At 54.3% G+C, this 22,338-nt stretch overlaps 1 protein-coding gene across 1 annotated transcript in view; it reads left to right on the top strand.

The window, feature by feature from the left end:
• Positions 1 to 20,836, top strand: part of SLC6A20 (solute carrier family 6 member 20) — a 21,554-nt gene extending 718 nt beyond the window's left edge. The window contains exons 3-11 of the mRNA XM_066350352.1: positions 795 to 930; positions 1,316 to 1,543; positions 2,729 to 2,839; positions 3,963 to 4,204; positions 5,887 to 6,049; positions 11,896 to 12,100; positions 14,022 to 14,181; positions 16,794 to 16,959; positions 19,723 to 20,836. Of these exons, the coding sequence (XP_066206449.1) occupies positions 795 to 930; positions 1,316 to 1,543; positions 2,729 to 2,839; positions 3,963 to 4,204; positions 5,887 to 6,049; positions 11,896 to 12,100; positions 14,022 to 14,181; positions 16,794 to 16,959; positions 19,723 to 19,872 (1,561 nt within the window). The 3' untranslated portion in view covers positions 19,873 to 20,836. The remainder of the gene's footprint in view (positions 1 to 794; positions 931 to 1,315; positions 1,544 to 2,728; positions 2,840 to 3,962; positions 4,205 to 5,886; positions 6,050 to 11,895; positions 12,101 to 14,021; positions 14,182 to 16,793; positions 16,960 to 19,722) is intronic.
• The last annotated feature ends 1,502 nt before the right edge of the window (positions 20,837 to 22,338 follow it).

Consider the following 22,338-nt stretch of genomic DNA (forward strand, 5'->3'; position numbering starts at 1 on the left):
GCTGGGTCCCAGGGCGGCCACTGGGGGGGGGGGGCGCTGGGGTGTCCTGGGGCACGCTGGGTCCCAGGGCGGCCACTGCGGGGGGGGGGGGGCGCTGGGGTGTCCTGGGGCACGCTGGGTCCCAGGGCGGCCACTGCGGGGGGGGGTGCGCGGGGGTGTCCTGGGGCACGCTGGGTCCCAGGGCGGCCACTGCGGGGGGGGGGGCGCTGGGGTGTCCTGGGGCACGCTGGGTCCCAGGGCGGCCACTGCGGGGGGGGGGGGCGCTGGGGGTGTCCTGGGGCACGCTGGGTCCCAGGGCGGCCACTGGGGGGGGGGGCTGGGCTGGGGTGTCCTGGGGCACGCTGGGTCCCAGGGCGGCCACTGCGGGGGGGGGGCGCTGGGGTGTCCTGGGGCACGCTGGGTCCCAGGGCGGCCACCGCGGGGGTGTGCTGGGGTGTCCTGGGGCACGCTGGGTCCCAGGGCGGCCACTGCGGGGGTGTGCTGGGGTGTCCTGGGGCACGCTGGGTCCCAGGGCGGCCACTGCGGGGGTGTGCTGGGGTGTCCTGGGGCACGCTGGGTCCCAGGGCGGTCACCGCGGGGGGGTGCGGGGGTGTCCTGGGGCACGCTGGGTCCCAGGGCGGTCACCGCGGGGGAGTGCGGGGGTGTCCTGGGGCACGCTGGGTCCCAGGGCGGCCACTGCGGGGGTGTGCTGGGGTGTCCTGGGGCACGCTGGGTCCCAGGGCGGCCACTGCGGGGGTGTGCTGGGGTGTCCTGGGGCACACCGGAGGGGCCGCAGGACTTGGTGGGTGGTCCAGGCGGGCAGGGAGGGACACGCCCAGCGCCCTCTGCTTCCGCACAGGCATCGCCAGCGTGGTGGTCTCCTTCTTCCTGTCCATGTACTACAACGTCATCAACGCCTGGGCCTTCTGGTACCTCTTCCACTCCTTCCAGGTGAGCCGGCCGACAGAGCGGGGAGCCGGGCAGGGAAAGGAGGGCCGGCGGGGAGAGTGAGGGTCAGAGTTCTGCTGTCCTACGTGGTCTCGCCCTCCTCCATTGGAATATTCGGTCCCCGAGGCCCACGATGGAGGTTGGTGGTCCTCAGCAGCAGTGCAGTGAGGACTGTGCAGCCCCCTCGCGCCCCTCGCGGCCTCTCTCCTACTCCCCAGCCCGCCTGGGCCCCTGGTTCCCCGCCGCCCTCAGCGGCTCCAGCAGCCTGCCCTTCGGGACCAGCACCCTCTCTGCCAGGGGCCCCGCAGAAGGGCCACCCCGCCCTCCCCACCCCGACCTTCGGCCTCAGCCCTCACCTCTCCGTGTGATGCTTGTGTTGCTCTCCAAGGACCCCCTGCCGTGGTCGGTCTGCCCGCTGAACGGCAACCGCACGGGCTACGACGAGGAGTGCGAGCAGGCGTCCTCCACGCAGTACTTCTGGTACAGGAAGACCCTCAACATCTCGCCGTCCATCGAGGAGCACGGCGGCGTGCAGTGGGAGCCGGCGCTGTGCCTCGTCCTGGCCTGGCTCGTGGTGTACCTGTGCATCCTGCGGGGCACCGAGACCACCGGCAAGGTGGGGGGCGCAGCGCGCAGGCCGGTGCCCGGCAGGTGGGGCCTCTGCCCTGTCTCTGGGCAGGGCCTGCGGGCTGCCTTCTGCAGTCGAGGGGCAGAAGCTGTGCTGGGGGAGGAGTCGATGTACAGAAACTCCCAGTCCGGGCGGGGCGTCCGGGCGCTGAAAGGCCTCGGTTGTAAGGCTTTTTGTTTTGTTGTGGGTTTTTTTGTATTTTTCTGAAGTTGGAAACGGGGAAGCAGTCAGACAGACTCCCGCATGTGCCCGACCGGGATCCACCCGGCACGCCCACCAGGGGGCGATGCTCTGCCCATCTGGGGAGTCACTTTGTCACATCCAGAGCCATTCTAGCGCCTGAGGCAGAGGCCACAGAGCCATCCTCAGCACCCGGGACATCTTTTGCTCCAATGGAGCCTTGGCTGCGGGAGGGGAAGAGAGAGACAGAGAGGAAGGAGGGGGGTGGAGAAGCAAATGGGCGCTTCTCCTGTGTGCCCTGGCCAGGAACGGTTGTAAGGTTTTGTGACAGTGAGGGTTACCCAAGGTGTGAACGGCTGTGCCACAGCCACCCTGATAACCCACGCTAAAACGTCGTTGAACTTGTGAAGTGTGTCAGCAGGAAAAGATGTGGTGGGGAAAAAAATAATTCCTTATATTTACAGTTTTAAAGCCCGCAGAAGTGAGGCCTTTCCTACGAATCAGACCGTTGAATTTCTGTTGTATTTATTAGAGGGACACCAGATGTCTGCTCGCCAGACATCACCACTTCCCTTCACAAGCACTCACGGCCAAGCTTCTCCCGGCCGTCCCGGGAGCTCTGTCCTTCCTCCAAGCCAGCGAGGTTTTCTTCCTCGTAGAGACAATGTACATCTTGTAAGCGGGGTGCTTCCTGCTTGGCCTGGACCACCGGGAAGCTCAGAGACGAGTCTCAGGAACGGGGTGGAGCCGCACCGAGTCTGGGGCTGCCTTTCCCTTGGGCTCCCCTCCCTGGCTTGTCCATGTTCTTTCCCCACGGGTTTCTTTCCTAGCAGTTTAAACACATCAGTGTGATGATGGATATGTTTTTGTGGGCTGCCCCGAATCCTCTCTGGATTAAGGTCAGGTGGAATAACAGAGGATTCGTTGTGGGCAAACAGCACGGGGTGGTGGCCACACCTGCAGGAGGCTGACCCTGCCCTCTGGTGCCCGCAGGTGGTCTATTTCACTGCGTCGCTGCCCTACTGCGTGCTCATCATCTACCTGGTCAGGGGCCTCACGCTGCACGGAGCCACCAACGGCCTGGCGTACATGTTCACTCCCAAGGTACGGGCCGGAGGGACCCCGAGGGCACCTCCATTTTTCCTGCCATCTCCCACGAGGGGTGGAGAGAGGGGAAGACGGAGGGTGGGTGAGAGCTGTCGCGTACCCCGGAGGCTGGTGGGAGTCTTCCAGACTGTGGGAGGGTGTGGATACCTGTAGGTGCTGACTCACCTCCTCAGCCAGCCAGTCCCCAAACCCTGTGAATTCCAAGGCCGTTGAGTCTTTTGTCCACACTCCTTCCCCATCCTCAGTGCCCCCCCCACCAACTGCTGCCCAGCCCCTCATAGGGCCTCCTGGCCGCAGTCTCACCCCAACCCCCCTTCCAGCCTGAGAACGATGTGATCTGCCCTGAGCATCACTCCAGTCATCCCAACCTCCGTTCACCACATCCCAGCATCGCTTCCCTGTGGGGAAAATCCATACTCAGGGTCTCCCCACCACCCTCCCCAGACCCCCCACTGCCACCCAGTATTCACCACTGATGCCCTTGGGGCAGGACAAATTCTTTTTTTTTTTTAATTTTTATTGACCTTAGTGAGAGAGGAAAGGAGAAAGAGAGACAGGAACATCTGTTCCTGTTATGTGCCCTGACCGGGGATCAAACCGGCAACCTCTGTGCTTCAGGATGATGCTCTAATAACCAACAGGGCCACCTGGCCAAGGCCAGGAAAAAGTCTTCAGCAAATCTGGCCCTGGTAACAAAATGACTGTGGTAACAGCACCCAAGTGCCCCCACCACCACCACCACATTGCTGGGGTTCAACCCAGACCTCAACCCCCATCTCTGAAGGCCCAGACCCGGGCAGAGCCTGGCTCAGGGGTCGAGGCCTCAACTCCTTTTCTCATGATTGTCAGCGGCACGCCTCCCATGGGCAAGGAGCCGCAGGGACAGGACGGGAGGAACGCGTTTCATCTGCTGAGGAATGGGTGGGCACGGCCGAGGCCAGGACAGCGGGGTGGCAGCCCCAGGCCCGCCGCGGGGGCCGCCCTCCCTCTCCTGGTCTGAGTCTGGGATCAACCCCCCGGGTTCACCAGCCCCGTCCCTCTGGCTTCCAGTTGGAGCAGCTGGCCAACCCCAAGGCCTGGATCAACCCCCGGTTCACCAGCCCTGTCCCTCTGCTTCCAGTTGGAGCAGCTGGCCAACCCCAAGGCCTGGATCAACGCGGCCACCCAGATCTTCTTCTCGCTCGGCCTGGGCTTCGGCAGCCTGATCGCCTTCGCCAGCTACAACGAGCCGTCCAACAACTGCCAGAAGCACGCCATCATCGTGTCCCTCATCAACAGCTCCACCTCCGTCTTCGCCAGCATCGTGACCTTCTCCATCTACGGCTTCAAGGCGACCTTCAACTACGAGAGCTGCTTGAACAAGTAAGCCCGCCCCCCCCCCCCCCGGGGAGCCCCGGACCTCCCAGGGGAGACAAGTCCCCAGAGCGCGGGGCCCCTGGGGGGGGGCAGATGCAGCGGAGCAGAGGGGAAGGGCCAGAGGGCACCAGCCCAGGGTTCAAATTCAGGCCCGACCGCCCCAGCCGCGGAAGGGCTGTGGCAAGTCAGTCGGCCTGTGTCTGAGCGGCCGGGCAGCCTCCTGTGTTCACGGCACTTAGCACAGCAGGGCCTTCGACAGACCAGTCTGATTCCTTGGGCCCCGTCTCCCCCTCCCCAAAACAACCAGGAGCTCTCCAGCTGAGCCATGGGAACTACAGTCCACTTCCCGTAATCTTACCAAAATGCAAGAAGCATCCAGAAGGTACACTGTCCGGTTGTGTGTCACTAGCCACACGGGACTAGTCACAACTTTTTTTCATTTTTTAAATTTCTGTTAAATTTATTAGGATGACACTGGTTAATAAAATTATGTTTCAGGTGTATAATTCTATAATATGTCACCTGTATATTGTATTGTGTGTGTTCACCACCCCAAGTCAAGTCCCCTTCCATTTTAAATATAAATGTAGCCCTGGCCGGTTGACTCAGTGGTAGAGCGTCGGCCTGGCGTGCAGAAGTCCCGGGTTCGATTCCCGGCCAGGGCACACAGGAGAAGTGCCCATCTGCTTCTCCACCCCTCCCCCTCTCCTTCCTCTCTGTCTCTCTCTTCCCCTCCCGCAGCGAGGCTCCATTGGAGCAAGGATGGCCCGGGTGCTGGGGATGGCTCCTTGGCCTCTGCCCCAGGTGCTAGAGGGGCTCTGGTCGTGACAGAGAGACTCCCCGGAGGGGCAGAGCATCGCCCCCTGGTGGGCAGAGCATCGCCCCCCCTGGTGGGCGTGCTGGGTGGATCCCGGTCGGGCGCATGCGGGAGTCTGTCTGACTGTCTATCCCTGTTTCCAGCTTCGGAAAAATACAAAAAAAAAATAATAATAATAAATAAATAAATATAAATGTAAATTTAAATAAAAGTTTATATTTAAATTTACATACGAACTTAAATTTATATACATACAAATTTATTTACATTAATTACATTACAAAATTATTTAAAAATTTAATACAAAATTATAATAATACAAAATAAAAATACAAATAAATGTAATTATGCAAAAATATTTTATATATTATATAATAAATATTACTTATTATATATTATATTATATATAAGAAAAAATATATAATAATACAGAACAAAAATAAAAACAAAATTATCTATACATTAAATTTACATACAAACTTAAATGTAAATTTTATGTAAACTGACTTAAATTTTGACTTAGATCAGTTCCTCAGGTGCGCATGTGGCTTGAGCCATATGGGAACACCCCAATGTGGAGGTTTCCACCGTCACAGAAGCTCTGGGACAATGCTGACCCAGAGGGTAATGTCGCCTAGCTGTGCCCCTTGGTTCCTCTTATCACTGTTCCTTTCTGGTGCTTCTTCAAAGCCATTCAAAATGCCTTGCCGTTTTAAAGGCCACCAGTCACCAGCTTCCCTTTGTGGAGCACCTCGCCTAGTCAGAAAAGAAGAGGCGAGGCGCACAGCCCGGTGCCCGAGCCTGCAGGAGAGCTGGTGACAGTGGCTTTTCTGATCAATGGAAGTCAGTCTGATGTTTTTTTGCTCTGCAGGGTGATTCTGCTGCTGACCAATTCTTTCGACCTGGAAGATGGCTTTTTGACAACCAGCAACCTGGAGCAGGTGAAGGGCTACCTGGCATCTACCTACCCCGGCCGATACAGCGAGGTGTTCCCACAGATCAAAAACTGCAGCTTGGAGTCGGAGCTGGACACGGTAAGGCGCTGGCGAGGTCTTGGACAATAGAGCCCTTCTCCCTACGTCTCTTCTAGGAGCCGGGAGAGTGGGCCCCCCTCCCCGCAGCTGCTGCATGAGAACGCTGGTTTTGTACAGGTCCTTTGGTTCTCTGAGCCCTTTCTTCCTTGTCTTTCTCCGTCTCAAAAGACAGGAAAGTACAAAGAATAATATAACAAGCACCCACATATCCACCATGCTGAATGAGCAATTGAAAACATTTGTCATTTGGGACTCAGATATTTATTTCATTTCATTTGACTTGATTTATTGATTTTAGAGAGAGAGAGAAAGAAAGAGAAAAATAAACACATTGATTTCTTCCACTTATTTATGCACCCAGGATCAAACCCACAACTTTGGCGGATTTGGGATAATGCTCTAATCAATGAAGCTACCTGGCCAGGGCTCAGATTTTTTTTTTAATTGAATTTTAGAGAGAGAGAGTGAGAGACAGAAACATGGATCTGTTCCTATATGTGCCCTGACCAGGGATCAAACAGGCAACCTCTGCATATCAGGACGATGCTCTAACCAACCGAGCTGTCCAGCCAGGGCATTTTTTTTTTTTTTTAATATAAAGAAAAGCCTTTCAGGAACAAAGTTAAAATTCCCTGTTACTGTCCCCAAACATTCCCTGCTCGTCAGAGGCAAGAACCTTTATTTTGACATTTTTAACATCCTTATGTATTCTTAAACATTGTTGTTTTGTTGACAGTTTTTATATGGAAATAAGCGGTCCTGGGAGATATTTTTCATTCAACATTCTAACATCCTATTTTTGTGATCTGTCCATAATAATACATGTATCATCTCATAATTCTTTTGGGTTTTTTTTTGTATTTTTTAGAAGTGAGAAGTGTGTGAGGGAGGCAGACAGACAGACTCCCTCTTGCATGCGCCCCACCGGGATCCAGCCGGCACGCCCACCAGGGGGCGATGCTCTGCCCATCTGAGGCATCGCTCTGTTGCAACTGGAGCCATTTCTAGTGCCTGAGGCGGAGGCCATGGAGCCATCCTCAGCGCCCCGGGCCAACTTTGCTCCAATGGAGCCTTGGCTGTGGGAGAGGAAGAGAGAGACAGAGAGAAAGGAGAGGGGGAAGGGTGGAGAAGCAGGTGGGCGTTTTTCCTGTGTGCCCTGGCCGGAAATTGAACCTGGCACTTCCACACACCCAGGCCAACGCTCTACTGCTGAGCCAACCAGCCAGGGTTCATAATTCATTTTAAGTGCTGCTTTTTATTTCGCCACACAAACATGCCATAATCTATCTGTGTCCTCACTGGTAGACATTTGGCTTTTCAAAAAAATTTTGGTGCTAGAATCACCTTTACTTATATTTGAAAAATTATCTTTACTCTGTTGGGTTCTTTATTTTTTTTTTACATTAACTTTAGGGTGAATTTGACACGTTCCACTGACAAGAAATATTCCTTTAGGAAATTTTACTAGAATTGCATTGATTTTTTTAAAACAAGCAAATTGGAAAGAATTTATATTGTTTTGACCCCAGGCTTCCCGTGACTCCTGGTTCAGAAGCTTGCACCACCTCCTCGTATACTCAGGTCTTTCATATTCTCCAACTAATTCTCTCGTGGACTATCTTGGCACGTCTTTTGTTAGCTTTTTATCCTGTTCTGCTGCTGCTGTGAATGGTGCCTTTATTTCCTCTTTCTCTCCTTGTTTACTTCTGTTGCAAAAGAGCTAAAGGTTTTTGTATGTTGATCTTCTATCTAGCAACCTTGATGGGCGCTCATACTGATTCTTGTATTTGTTTATGTATCTGCTTCGGTTTTCTATGTAAACTCCTATCACCTGCTTGCATTTTTCTTTTTAACCCTTATATTGCCCTCATTTTTTCCCATTGTATTTGCTAGGGCTTCCCGCACGGTGGATGCAGAAATGAGAGTGGGCGTATTTGTCTAATTCTTAGAGTTAATACTTCTAGGGACTACTTCGCGAGTGTCTCTGGAGATCCTCGACGGGAATAGGGACTAGTGAAGGCCCGTAGCTTTGCTTGCCAGCAAGCTACCTTGGAAGTTTTCTGGCCCTTGGTTTCATGGGCGGAGCCACTCCAGGTCTGTCCTGGATGAAGCCATGCTCTGCTCCTCCTGGCTGCCTGTTTGCATGGAACTGTGGCATGACCCTTCATCCCCAGCAGGCATCGGATCCCCAGTCCCCAGCTCCTCCTTTCCGGCTTAGATCCCATTCAGATGACCCCTGAGGCCTTTGGGATTTACTCCTATTCAGGTTCAAATTTCCTCTTTGTTTGCCTGAGTGGTGGTGGTGCAATGGATAGAACATCTACCCAGAGTGCCAGGGTTGCTGGCTCGAGCCTAGGGTTGCTGGCTCAATCCCCAGGTTGCCGGCTTGAGCCTGAGGTCATGGCACATATGAGAAGCAATCAATGGATGCACCACTATGTGAAACAATGAGCTGATGCTTCTCTCTCTCTCTCTCTTCCCCCTTCCTCTATACTAAAAATCAAATTTCTCTTTGTTCTTGACACCTGGGAGTCTTCCTTGCTTACTTTTGAGCTTGGCTCAATGTCCAAGAATTATGTGGTTAATGATTGATTGAGACTGCTTTTCCCCTCTTGTGTTTTTTTCCTCACCCACTTTATTCTCTACCCTTTGGAACTTATTTACTCTATTTCTCTTCTTAAAAATTTTGCAAGTATATCTAACTTAATAAAGTCTAGAGTTAAATACTGTGCTGACTTCAGAGCACTTGCAACTCATCCCTCCTGTTTTAAATGCCATTATGGCCAATTCTGTCTTACTGAAGCCCATACATTGGATGCTGTTGTTACTTTATACCGTGTTTGTACTTTACCTTCATGTTAGTTATTTTATTTATTCTCTATTTTTTCTTGCATCCCAGCTGTCTTCTGATTTTTCTCTTTTCCTCCCTTAAAATACATTCCTTTATAGCAGGTTTTTGATGATAAATATTATCAGGTTTTATTTATATGTAAATGTCCGTATTTGGCCCTCATTTTATAGACTTCTTTTTTTTTTTTTTGTATTTTTTCTGAAGCTGGAAACGGGGAGGCAGTCAGACAGACCCCTGCATGCACCCGACCAGGATCCACCCGACACGCCCACCAGGGGGCGATGCTCTGCCCATCCGGGGCATTGCTCTGTCGTGAACAGAGCCATTCTAGCGCCTGGGGCAGAGGCCACAGAGCCATCCCCAGCGCCCGGGCCATCTTTGCTCCAATGGAGCCTCGGCTGCGGGAGGGGAAGAGAGAGACAGAGAGGAAGGAGAGGGGGAGGGGTGGAGAAGCAGATGGGCACTTCTCCTGTGTGCCCTGGCCGGGAATCGAACCCGGGACTTCCGCACGCCAGGCCGATGCTCTACCGCTGAGCCAACCGGCCAGGGCCTGGCCCTCATTTTAAACAATTAATTTATTTTCCAGTTACAGCTGACTTGCAATATTATATTAGCTTCCGGTGTTCAGCCTAGTGACTAGACGTCTATATAACTTACAAAGTGATCAACCCAATAATCCAAGTCCCCACCGGGCACTATACAGTTATTACAATATTATTGACAATAGTCCCTGTGCTGTACTTCACATCCTCGTGACTGTTTTTATCACTGGCAATTCATACTTCTTCATCCCTTCACCTTTTCCACCCATCTCCCAACCTGCCTTCTCTCTCGCAACCATCAGTTTGTTCTCTGTATCTGTGAGTTTCTTTCTGTTCAGCACCCGTTTTTTAAAGACAGTTTCCTCCTGAATAGATAGATCATTAACTGTTAACTGTTGTTTTTCCTCAACACTTTGAAGATATTTGCCTTGTGATCTGGCTCCCATTCCTGCTGTTGAAATAGTCTTTTACTCTGTATACGCACCCAGTTCTCCAGTTCTTCGTCTCTGATGTCTCTCGTCATCGTCCCTCTGTCCTTGACCTCTGCAGACTAAGCGTGGGTGTATTTGCATTAATCCGTCTACGCCGGGGTGAGGTTGGGCTTCCTGGATCTGTGGATCCATGTATCTTATTAGTTTTGGAAGATTTATACCTATTACTGTATTTCTTTTTAAAATGTATTTATTTATTTATTTATTTGAGAAAGAGTGAGAGAGAGAAACATGGATTTGTTGTTCCTCTTATTTATGCATTTATTGCTTGATTCTTGTATGTGCCCTGACCCGGGATTGAACCCACAACCTTAGCGTATTGGGCCGACGCACTAATCGGTTGAGCTATGTGTCCAGGGACCATGCCTATATCTCTTAATCATTGCCTCTCCTCTCTTTCCTCCTTTTAGAATTTTATTTAGGCCTATGTTAAACCTTCTCACCAACCCTGCTTGACTATTAATTTCTCTTTTATTTTTCCATTTCTCATCCTTTTCTGTTTCACTATGGAGTCATCCCTGGGATATACCTCGCAGATCAATAATTCTCTCCATAGCTACAGGTAGTATTTAACTGTTAATTGAGCTTTTATTTATTTTTATTATTTTATTTTATTTATTTATTTAATTTATTCATTTTAGAGAGGAGAGAGAAAGGGAGAGAGAGAGAGATAGAGAGGGAGAGAGAGACAGAGAGAGAAGGTGGGGAGGAGCTGGAAGCATCAACTCCCATATGTGCCCTGACCAGGCAAGCCCAGGATTTATTTGAACCGGCAACCTCAGCATTTCCAGGTCGACGCTCCATCCACTACGCCACCACAGGTCAGGCACAACTGAGCTTTTTAATTCAATAATTTTTTTAGACACTACTTTTTAAAATTTCCTTTTCACTCCACTAGTTTCTAGCTATATGCTTACCTCTGTAATTTTATCTCTTGTTGCTTTAAATGCATCCTATGGAGCTGTTCGGGTGGTGGCCATGGGCCGGGGCGAGAGAGCAGGGAACCCTGGAGAGAGGGGTGTTTCATCACTGACAGTGTTGAAAACTGTCGGCCCATTATAATAATAGAAAGTAGGTCAACTTCAGTGGGTATTGTTATCTGTAAATCCTCTGAGAGTGGGCCTCCCTTACTGTGCACCCAGGGGTGACGGTCCCCCTGTCCCCATTGGAATGCCATTGAGCCTATTTCTATTCTGAATCTGAAATCCCAATGTTGGCCACTCGTGGGGAACGGTGTTCTAAGTCCTATTTCTTACTCTTGCTGACTCTTAGTGACATGTCTCTTCACGGGTTTATATGTCTCTGCAAACTCACTGTTTGATCATCTCCAATGGGCCCGTGGGCCATAGTCGGGGGACCTTTCCCCCAGAGAGGACATGCTTCTGATCTGATGCTGGTAGCCAGGGGGTACCCCGGCCATGAGCCCTTTTAACCTCCCCTCCCAGGGAGGCCGTCCTCCAGCAGGAGCTCCAGGCTCCGTTCCCACAGTTCAGTGTCCCCACAGTGCTGTCACCACTGCAGGGACCCGGCCGCGGTGCCATCGCAGCTGCCCGCTGGCAGGGTCAGCTCCCGGCCAGGCTGCTCCCGCTGCTCTGTCCCCACCGTCCTGCCTCAGCTCCCAGCCACTGAGGTCTCAGACACCTGGCCTGTCATGATATTGGAAGCAGGAATTACAGTATCCAGACATTGTCTGATTGTGTATTATCCAGAGTTTATGTGCGGTGGGGAAGGAGAGGGGAACGCAGTGTTCCCAGGCGGTAGAAATGTCCCCTCCTCGGCATGGGTTCCCGAGAGCCCACATCTCTATCCGGCCCCGCGGGGCCCGAAGGGCTGGTCTACAGATGGGAGCTCCAAGCTCAGAACACGGCTTCCCGGGGCCAGTTCCGGGGTCCCCCATGCTGCTTGGCACCGGGCATGTTGAAGGAGCCGTAAGTGCGACTGGTGTCCTCTCGCTGTGGGCAGGCTGTCCAGGGCACGGGCCTGGCCTTCATCGTCTACACCGAGGCCATTAAGAACATGGAGGTGTCCCAGCTGTGGTCGGTGCTGTACTTCTTCATGCTGCTCATGCTGGGCATCGGGAGCATGCTGGGCAACACGGCCGCCATCCTGACCCCGCTCACCGACAGCAAGCTCATCTCCAGCCACCTGCCGAAGGAGGCCATCTCCGGTGAGCTGGGGCGGGGGCGGGGCCAGGGGGCAGGGGGCGGGGCCAGGGGCCAGGGGGCGGGGCATGGGTGGGGGAGGGACAAGCAGAGGGCTGGGCTGCCTCGGGGGCCGTGTGCCCCTTCAGGTGGCCACGGGGGCTGCGGCCACCTCGCCGTGTCCTGCCCTCCCTCACCTCCTACTCGACTCGGGAGTCCGGGACCTGGTACGAGTGATTCACCCCGTGCATCTGGTGCTCCACCCCGTGGGGTGCCGTGGCCACCCCACTCTCGGGAGCAGGCCTAACGCCCCCAGCTGGGGCCCGGTGCTCTCCAGGCTGGGGGAGAAGCTGCTGTGGTCTCGGTTTAACGGAGGTGTAACCACCACAGTGGGTACATTCCTGAGGCACAAACTTGGTGAATGTTACATACGTAGCCACCCAAGTAACCACCACTGAGGCCAAGACACAGAGCGTGCCTCCCCTCCAGAGAGCCCTTCCCAGCCCCGGAGGTCACCTCACTGCTGCCAGTTCCCCTTCGTGGCCTCCTTTGTGGACTTCATGTAAACGAGACCACACAGTAGGTGCTCCACGGGCACACTCTCCACTCAGACTCTCTGAGACCCACCCACGTGGTTGCAACGAGCAATCGTCTGTCCTTCTCCTGCCCGGTAATAACTCATCGTCAGAGCGGACACCGCCGTCCACCTGCCTGTTCTGTCACTGGGGGGCGGACATCGCCGTCCACCCGCCTGTTCTGTCACTGGGGGGCGGACATCGCCGTCCACCCACCTGTTCTGTCACTGGGGGGCGGACATCGCCATCCACCCACCTGTTCTGTCACTGGGGGCAATGGGGTGGTTAGGAAAGACCCTGCTCTTCCCATCACTCCTGCCCTCATCTGCTCCGCTCCAACCCGCTGGACCCCACCCCTGTCTTTGATAACGCTGTCCGTCCACATCCAGAATGTCCCTCCTCCCAGCCCAGAGCAAACCCAGGTCCCATCCCATCTCCCTAAAGTCCCGCTCACCGAGGGGGGCCGCCCGCCCTTGATGGCACCTCTAGAACTTAGATTCCTCACACCTGTCGTCACATCATGCGTGCCCTGAGCTGCTAGCCACACTAACCCGTTCTCCTGTGCGCCCCCCAGGAGGGAGCTTGGTGGCTGGTGGTATTCGGGGTGGCTGTGGAAAGGGCAGGTGGGAGCTTCAGAGTGGGGTGCCCAAGAGAGAGCAGGACAAGAATGCAGGCTCTGCAGGCAGAGGGGCCTCCGTCGGAATCCTGACTCCACCCCTACGTGCTGTGGGACACTGGGAAAGTTGCTCACCATCTCTGAGCCTCGGCTTCCCCATCAGTACAATGGGGCTCCTGATACTTGCCTCAGAGGCTTCAGGACCCAATGAGTAGGAAGTGCCCGAGGCAGGGTGGGAGCTGCATGCGATTCCTCCCTTCCTCTCCCCACCCCTTCTGTTCAGACCTGAGTCCCCTCTAGGTAGTCCTGACAGGGACACCCCGAAGCTCACATCTCCAGACCCAATTCACCTCCCAGGAGCTCAGGGACCGAATTGTTAGGATAAACTCTATCGCTCGACTCACAGGGCGAACTCCCCAAGCAGGGATGCCACATTGTTCCCTCTTCCATTGCACTAGTGCCCCCTGCAGGACAGTTTCTGCAATTAACAGTAATGCCTGCAGACATTCCTTCCCCCGCCCCCTGCCCAAACACCACACACACACACCATACACACACACACACCATACACACACACACACGCACGCACAGACTATACACATTCAGAGAGGCCAAACCATGACAGCTCCTTCCAAACCACACGGATGAGCCCGTCAGCCAGAGTCCCCGTGGCATCCGTGGCTCTGCTGCCCCACAGAAAACTGAATGAGCAGGCGTGGGTCTCAGGCAGGTGAGCAGGTGGTCTTGTGGCCCCAGGTCTGGTGTGCCTCATCAACTGTGCCGTAGGCATGGTGTTCACCATGGAGGCCGGCAACTACTGGTTCGACATCTTCAATGACTACGCGGCCACGATGTCCCTGCTGCTCATTGTCCTGGTGGAGACGGTGGCCCTGTGCTACGTGTACGGGCTCAGGAGGTGAGGAGGCCCCGCCCACCAGCGGCGCCCTTTCTCCGTGCGAACTGCACCTTCTTCTTTAAGCTTGGCATTTCTCGAGCCTCCAGCCTGCCCCCAGATCTCGGCTAATTCTCTGCCTCACCTCCCCTTTAACCATTAATATCTTCCCTGTTTTCTGTGCTTTTACTTCTACTAAAGGATATTGGCCTCTTAACCCTGCTGGGCCCCAGCAGCCCCAGGGGCAGGGAGTCCTGCTTCCAAGCACTGGACGCGCTATCAGCCAGCGCCAGTCATTATCAAGCTCGCTAACCAAAGTCCAGTTGGTAACTCAGACCTTCGAAATTCAGCAGAGTCAGGATGTAAGACTCTTAACCCGGGTGCATAGCCCCGCCCCCGAGGGCTTAAACCTCCCCGGGGATGGAATGTGTGGCCGAGCTGAGAACCACGGGTCTGGAGCAACTTCCAGACCTGCGTGCAGCCGGGCCCCCTGGGGGCTGGTCCTCACACCGTCCCTGGCCTTCACCCCTGGGGCACTGATTAGGAAGGTCCAGGTGGGGCCCTAGCTCCACGTGAGTGTGGGGCCGACACTGAGAACCACTCTGAGTGTGGTGCTGGAGTGCAGCCGCGGGGAGCTTGTTAGCAGGCTGGGTCTCGGGCTCCCCAAGCCCCTGCCTGAATCGGATCCCACATTTTGACATGTCCTGGAGTCTGAGGCCCGTTACATTTTGAGCCTGATTAGAAGAGCTGTACCCGACTCTCCGCCACTCCAGTCCTTTATAATCTTCCAGGTCAGTCTGGAGGCAGGTCAGGGGACCAGCTGCGACATTCAGGGAGCCAGGCCCCTTGTGCCAATTTCCCACTGTGTCCTTGGAAGCCCCGGTGAGGGATTTCCATGATCAAATAATTTCAGGACACAAGTTTAAACAGAGCCAAATTTCTTTGCCATAGAACTTCTCAACTTTTGAAGACAGTTGTGGATGTCATAGAGGGGGCTGTTATTTGCAGCATTTCCAAAACCTTTGTGGCCAAAGAATGCCTTCTTTATCTGCCCACACTCCTCCCCTACAGCTAGGGACATCGTGAGGATGTTAGTGTCAGAACGACCAGCTTACCTCGTTTTCCCGGGAAAGAGGGCGTTCTGGGATGGAGGGGCTTTCAGCGCTAAACCCAGGGAAGTCCCGGGTAAACTGGGACAAATATTTCATCTAGGAAATGCCCAGAGATTAGTCGCCTGAGCCTAACCGGTGGTGGCACCGTGGATAGAATGTCGAGCTGGAACACTGAGGTCCCAGGTTTGAAACCCCAAGGTCGCCAGCTTGAGCAAGGGGTCACTGGCTCTCTTGAGCTCTCTGGTCAAGGCACGTATGAGAAACTGAACAACTAAAGTGAAGCAACTACGAGTTGGTGCTTCTCACTCTCCTCCGTCTCTCTCTCTCCCTTCCTGTATGTGTCTGTCTCTCTCTCTCAAAAAAAGTTTAAGTTAGTCTCCTGAGAGGGTGGGTGTTGAGGATAAAGAGAGAAGGCTGGGGAATATAAGAACAGCACCTATAACTCACTGGAAGCGCTGGAGCAGGGCACAAGTCCATCCAAAGCGGGTGTTGGTAAGTGCTGGGGACGGAGAGAGAAAAACTGAAGTTGCCCTGGGAATTTCTTAAGTAGCCATGTCTTGTAGTAACCAGCAGAGGGCAGTCTTTCTGCTTGCACAGGGGTCAGCGCCATCTTGTGGCCATTTTGCAACAGTGCCACGCGGCCTTTATTTCTGCTGCCTGCTCTTTGCACCTGTCTCTACCCAGGAAAATGCAGGGCAGGGGCAAGGGAGGTAAAGGGATAAGAGAACCCATGTATGGTCTTGAAAATCCCAGGTGTTCACATTACGCACGTGTGTCTTCGTGGCCTAGAGCCTAGGGCTCCACTAAATCAGCGGCAGCATGGGGACAGGTGGAAGTCTCTACAGACTCATATACTTATTCAATATACTTATTTAAAAATAAGTATATTAAAAATATCTATGATTAGTTCATCAAACCCGCAATAAAAGGGATGCTGTTATGCTTTTGCTAAATTGAGGCAAAAGAGTCAATTTAAAGAAAAAGAAGGAAAGACGATCTGCAGACATGATTGAAACACGACGCTGGTCTGCGGGTGACCGCGCACACCCTGCTCCCTCTCCCGGGTCCGGCTTTCTGTCCTGCGCGTCCCAGAAAGCCTGCTGTGGTGGTTTCAGGGCACAAAAGAGATCTCCCCCGGGCGTGTTCCCAATGGCAGTGGAGTCACTAGCAGACACCAGGGGGGAGAGGTGGGGCCGAGCTGCCCGGGGGCGAGGGGTCCCCTGGCGTTGAGGGGCCCGATGCCCCATGCTATCTGTTCCACGGTTGCTGGGAGCTGCCCTCTGGTCCACACCAGCAGCCTTCCTCTGAAGGGCAGCACCAGGGAGATGTCCCCTGACGCCCACTTCACCGGGGGCTGGTTGCTTTGCCTCCTCTCTGTGGCAGCCTCAGCCCTGCCCCCCGCCCCACAAACCTCGGGAGGTGCCAGAGCAGCGGTTTCCTAAGCGAACGGGGATGGGCGAGCTGGGGCCTCCCTTGCCCCCAAAGCTTAGATAATCCAGACTCTCTCTCCCGTTTTCCAAGTAGATTCGAAAGCGACCTTCAGTCCATGACCGGCCGCGCTCTGAACTGGTACTGGAAGGCCATGTGGGCCGGCGTGAGCCCGCTGCTCATCATCAGCCTCCTGCTCTTCTACCTGAGTGACTACATCCTCACGGGGACCCTGCAGTACCAAGCCTGGGACGCCTCCCAGGTACCTGCCGCCTCGGGGCCCCAGAGCACAGGCCTCAGTTTTCTGAAACTAAGGAACTTCCATGGCGTGGGCAGGTTATTTGTCACAACATGGAATCATCAGCCAGGTATTTCAGAACTCTCAGCCCAGGACAGCAGAGCTGGGCTTTGAGCATTTCAACAGGTAAAGCAGAGTGAGATCCCTCCAGAACTTCCCAGTGGACCTTCTCTTGGGAGCCGGGGAAAGCCAACGCAAAGAGGCTGTTGCTGCCCCCTGGCGGCGCACTCCCGGCCGGCAGGCCCTCTGCCTCCGTGCACTTAGGCGTCCTTAGGAAGGGCCGTGCAGGCCTGGTGGGCACGGCGGCTGACTGCTGCCCCCTGGTGGACTTGCCTTCACCCCTGAGTTGCTGGCTCCCGGGAGCTGGGTTCTGGGTGTAGCTGCGACAGAGCAGGCTCGCTCAGGGCACTTGGTCCAACAACCAGAAGGGCAGTGTGTCAGCATTTTTTTTTTTTTTTAATTTCTGAAGCTGGAAACGGGGAGAGACAGTCAGACAGACTCCCGCATGCGCCCGACCGGGATCCACCCGGCACGCCCACCAGGGGCGACGCTCTTCCCACCAGGGGGCGATGCTCTGCCCCTCCGGGGCGTCGCTCTGCCGCGACCAGAGCCACTCTAGCGCCTGGGACAGAGGCCAAGGAGCCATCCCCAGCGCCCGGGCCATCTTTGCTCCAATGGAGCCTTGGCTGCGGGAGGGGAAGAGAGAGACAGAGAGGAAGGAGGGGGGGGGTGGAGAAGCAAATGGGCTCTTCTCCTATGTGCCCTGGCCGGGAATCGAACCCGGGTCCCCCGCACGCCAGGCCGACGCTCTACCCTGAGCCAACCGGCCAGGGTAGTATGTCAGTATTTTAACAGCCAGGACAGTCATTATCTGTCCTGGACAGGCCTGGCTGTCCTCACACAGACACACTTTCATAGGAAAATAAAAATTGGCCAGTTTGGATTTCTTTTCCAGTGGATAGAGGACATTGTCCTTTAGCACGTAGTGTGTGTAGTGTGTGCAGGGCGGGGATGAGGACCTGTGAGCCAACCCCGCCACTCCACGCAGACACGTGACAGGTAGAGGTTGGAAGGCACCCCCTCTTCTGGTTCCAGCGGTGATGTCGAGTGAGCTTGTCAGACTGGTGAGGACGAGGGCGTTTTCTCCGGCCACAGTGGCTGCTTCATTTGTAAGATGCAGTAAGAGGGAACAACTTGATTCCCTGGCGGGATGGCTTGGTTGGCTAGAGTCATGTTCTGAAGCACAGAGGTTGCTGGTTCAATCCCCTGGTTGGGGCACATACAGGAACAGATCGATGTTCCTCTCTCTCTCTCTCTCTTTTTCTCCCTTCCTCTCTCGCTATCAATAAATTAAAAAAAAAAAATTTTAAAGAGTGAATCACTTGAAAAATGAAATTTTAAAAAATACAAACGGTATAGCCCTGGCCAGGTAGCTCAATTTGTTAGAGTGTGGTTTCTATCCCCAGTCAGGACACATACAAGAATCAACCAACAAACCTGACCAGTGGTGGTGCAGTGGGTAGAGTGTCAACCTGGGGTGCTGAGGACCCAGGGTCAAAACCCCGAGGTCTCTGACTTGAGTGCAGTCTCTCCAGCTTGAGCACGGGTTCCCTGGCCTTAACACAAAGCAGGGCAGAAAGAAAGAGGGATTTGTTCTTCCACTTATTTATGCATTCATTGGTTGAGTCTTTCTTTAAAACATTTTTTTCATTACTGATTTTAGAGAGATATCAATTTGTTATTCCACTTATTTATGTATGCACCGGTTGATTCTTGTATGTGGTCTGACGGAGGATTGAATGCACACCCTTGGCACATTGGGACAAAGCTCTGACTGACTGAGCTACCCAGCCAGGACCAATTAAAAAGACTTCCCTTGAGACCAGAGCTGTGCTGTTCAATATGGTAGCCAATGGCCAGTGTAGCTATTTAAATTTAAATTCATTAAAATTAAAGAAAGTTGGCCCTGGCCGGTTGGCTCGGCGGTGGAGCGTCGGCCTGGCGTGCGGGGGACCCGGGTTCGGTTCCCGGCCAGGGCACACAGGAGAAGCGCCCATTTGCTTCTCCACCCCCCCCCCCTCCTTCCTCTCTGTCTCTCTCTTCCCCTCCCACAGCCAGGGCTTCATTGGAGCAGGGATGGCCCGGGTGCTGGGGATGGCTCCTTGGCCTCTGCCCCAGGCGCTGGAGTGGCTCTGGTCTCGGCGGGGCGACGCCCTGGAGGGGCAGAGCGTCGCCCCCTGGTGGGCGTGCCGGGTGGATCCCGGTTGGGCGCATGCGGGAGTCTGTCTGGCTGTCTCTCCCCGTTTCCAGCTTCAGAAAAATACAAATAAATAAAGTTAAAAATTCAGTTTTTTAGTCTCACTGGCCACATTTCCAATGCTCAGTAGCCACCCGTGTCTGGTATCCGACAGCACAAACATGGAACATTTCTATCAGCCCAGAAAGGTCCACTGGACCGTGCTGAGCTAAGGGCCGCCTCGGACATCTAGCGGTCTTGCTCGGTGCCTCAAACACAAGCCTCAGGGTTATCTGTGTGGTTACTCTTTACAGGGAGCTCCGAACAATGGCTCAGCTGACGCTGGTTAAGTATAAGGAAAAGAAAAGGCGAGGGGAGCTGTCTGCGGGACACCTGCTAGTTCGGGGCGGGGCTGCGCCTGGGGGGCGTGGTGCTCTCACAGGTTCCACCTGGGGAGGTTTCTTGTGCTGACGCTGGGCTTCTCCTTCCAGGGCCAGCTTGTGACCAAGGACTACCCCACGTATGCACTGGCTGTCATTGGGCTGCTCGTGGCCTCCTCCACCATGTGCATTCCCCTGGTGGCCCTGGGGACTTTCATCGTACGCTGCGTCAAGAGGGGAGACACAGCCCCCGTCGCCTGAGCGCACGGCTTCCCAGAGGCCGCCGCCGCCTGCCCGGCTCCACGGCTGCTGTAACAGGAGGAGCCTCCTCGGCCGCTTCTGCAAGTACTTGCTCCAGAAGCACTAGGCCCGCCATCTTCCTGAGTCTAGAAGGAAGAGTCAGGAAGGCGTGAAGGAAGAAGACCCCTGGGGAGAACCCCCACCCCCGCTCACAAAGCAGCCCCTCTGCCCTCCGCCCCTCCCGAGGCCACGTGCTGTCTCCCTGTCCCCAGGGGGCACAGGTTCCAGGGCCAGTTTCAAAGACAGTTGCTTTCTTGATTCTGGCGACGTCCTAGAATCAGAGCTCACTGTGAGCTAAAATTGGACTCTAATTTTTAACAGAATAAAATGTAAGCAATTTTTTTTAAAAGAGATTCTAAAATATTAGAAGGTCATCGCTTTTAGATTAGTTTGAAAAGGAGTATTTTAAGTGCCTGAGATGGCAGAGGATTGTCATTGGTGAGACTCGGTTCTCGTTCTTCACGGTGAATATGCCTGTGCCGTGTTTTTGTTCCCCAGGAAGACCGACTGGGTTCTTTATGGGGGACCCAGCAGGGGGGCACGTGTCTCTAATTTGAGGTCTCTCACAGTCCAGCACCAGTCCTCTCTACAAAAACTGTCCCAGCTACAGTTTGCCACCCCAAACCGCGCTTAGCATCCTGGTTCTGGGCGGAGCCCGGCAGACAGCCCCTCCCCCCGTGCCTTGGTCTTCGGAAAAGGTGCGGGAACCGCCTCGAGGGTCGGGGTGCACCTAGCTTTTCCCATAGACTTCGTGTTATGTTCGGGGACGACGGCCAACTCTTTCTAGGGAAGACCAAGAGCACTGCTTACAATCAAGTTTAAATTATTTATCTGTACATACGTTTTTAAATGTGTATATATAACTCCAACAGAGCATCTTGTAACTAAAGACACCATATTTATGATACAGCTTTCGTCCACCATCCGAATGTCTCCTGCCTTTTTTTCCCCCTGCAGTAAATAGGTCAAAGTTACCTCTAAAGTGAGAGGGTCCCTTCCTGCTCTCACATTCTGCACACCCCTGAGTCCCTGGAATTCAGGCTAGTTCCTCTGGGTGAAGACACTTGGAAGACGTAACTAGGGGAGAAATGCAAGGAAGTGTGCAGACGAAAGGACAGCGATGGGACCTCCGGGTAAGGTGTAGGGATGGCACCGGGGTGGGGTGGGCGGAGAACACGGGCTGGCAAAGGGGCTGGCTCTGTTGTCCCCAGTTCTGCAACAAACCCCAAAAGCATCAGGAGGGAAGCAGTGACTCTTTCGACCGAGCCAGGTTCCAACTCCTACAGCGAGGCTGTTCCCAGCACGCCTCTTCCAGAGATGGGAGGCGGCCAGTCCTCCGGAGCAGCAGCAGCATGGCTGTGCGCAGGCCCAGGGGTCTCAGAGCTGCCCGAATGGGGAGTTCCTGGCCTGCATGCCCGGTCCCTCTCTCCTCCCTCTCCCCCGCTCCTTCTCTTCCCTCCTCTCAGGCGTGAGTGAGCAAGCTTCTGGTAATTCTAGGCCACAGCCTTTAAGCCACACAAGTGATGTCAAGTGGAAACAGATGAGCAATGCCCAGATTCCAGGCTTTTGTGAGCAAAAGTCACAGTGGTTCTAGGCCACTCTGGGGGCAACCAGATCCCTGGGGTTCAGCCCAAGCCCCCCCCCCCGTGGGCCACCTGGTGCCCTCCACACTAGCTCTGAATCTCACCTTCGCATTCCTCTCTCCTTACTGCTTGTGGTAGCAGTAAGATGGTCCCCAGACGTCCCCACCTCCTGGCATTCATACCCCCCCAAGAGTCCCCTCTTCCCTTGAGTGAGCTAGACTAATGGCTTGTTTCTAGTGCATAGAATGCGGTGAACGTGGTGGGACCCTTCTGTCACTTCCATATTGCTGGCTCTGGTGAACCAAGCCAGCAGCACTGCATTTTAAGGATTTATCACAATTTACCTGTATTAGGATAACTTAACTTTTCTGGCATCAGGACTCAGGCAAGGTACCTTGGAGGAAGCAACCCTGAACCCCTCATTTGTTTAAGCTGCTTCCCCCAACACCCCTTCCCACCATACACAGCCTGCACTTCTCTCTCCCTGGGACTCTGGGTTGGTAGCATTCGCCTAACGTTAGTCCTGAGACAAAAAGTAAGCCCTGTGGCATCAGGACTGTTGGATTTGCATCAGATGACTGGGAATTATCCCCACCACAAGCTCCGCCCCCACCCTCATCCTGACGGAAGCCTGGGTGGGACAAAGTTTTTCATTCTGGAGCTACAAACACAGACGCAGCACAAATGGTTGGCTTAAGTGACCAAATCTCATTCACAGAGAATAATCAAGCGATCAGAGCAGTTTATCTCCCCCCCCCACCATCACCCCCACGGAAAAGGACACAGATCGCCAGGCTGAGCCCCCAATCGTGTTATCAGAGGGCCGGGCGAGCCAAGGGGCGGG

The sequence above is a fragment of the Saccopteryx leptura genome, chromosome 10, assembly GCF_036850995.1.
Source record: "Saccopteryx leptura isolate mSacLep1 chromosome 10, mSacLep1_pri_phased_curated, whole genome shotgun sequence".
Classification (NCBI taxonomy): Eukaryota; Metazoa; Chordata; class Mammalia; order Chiroptera; family Emballonuridae; genus Saccopteryx; species Saccopteryx leptura.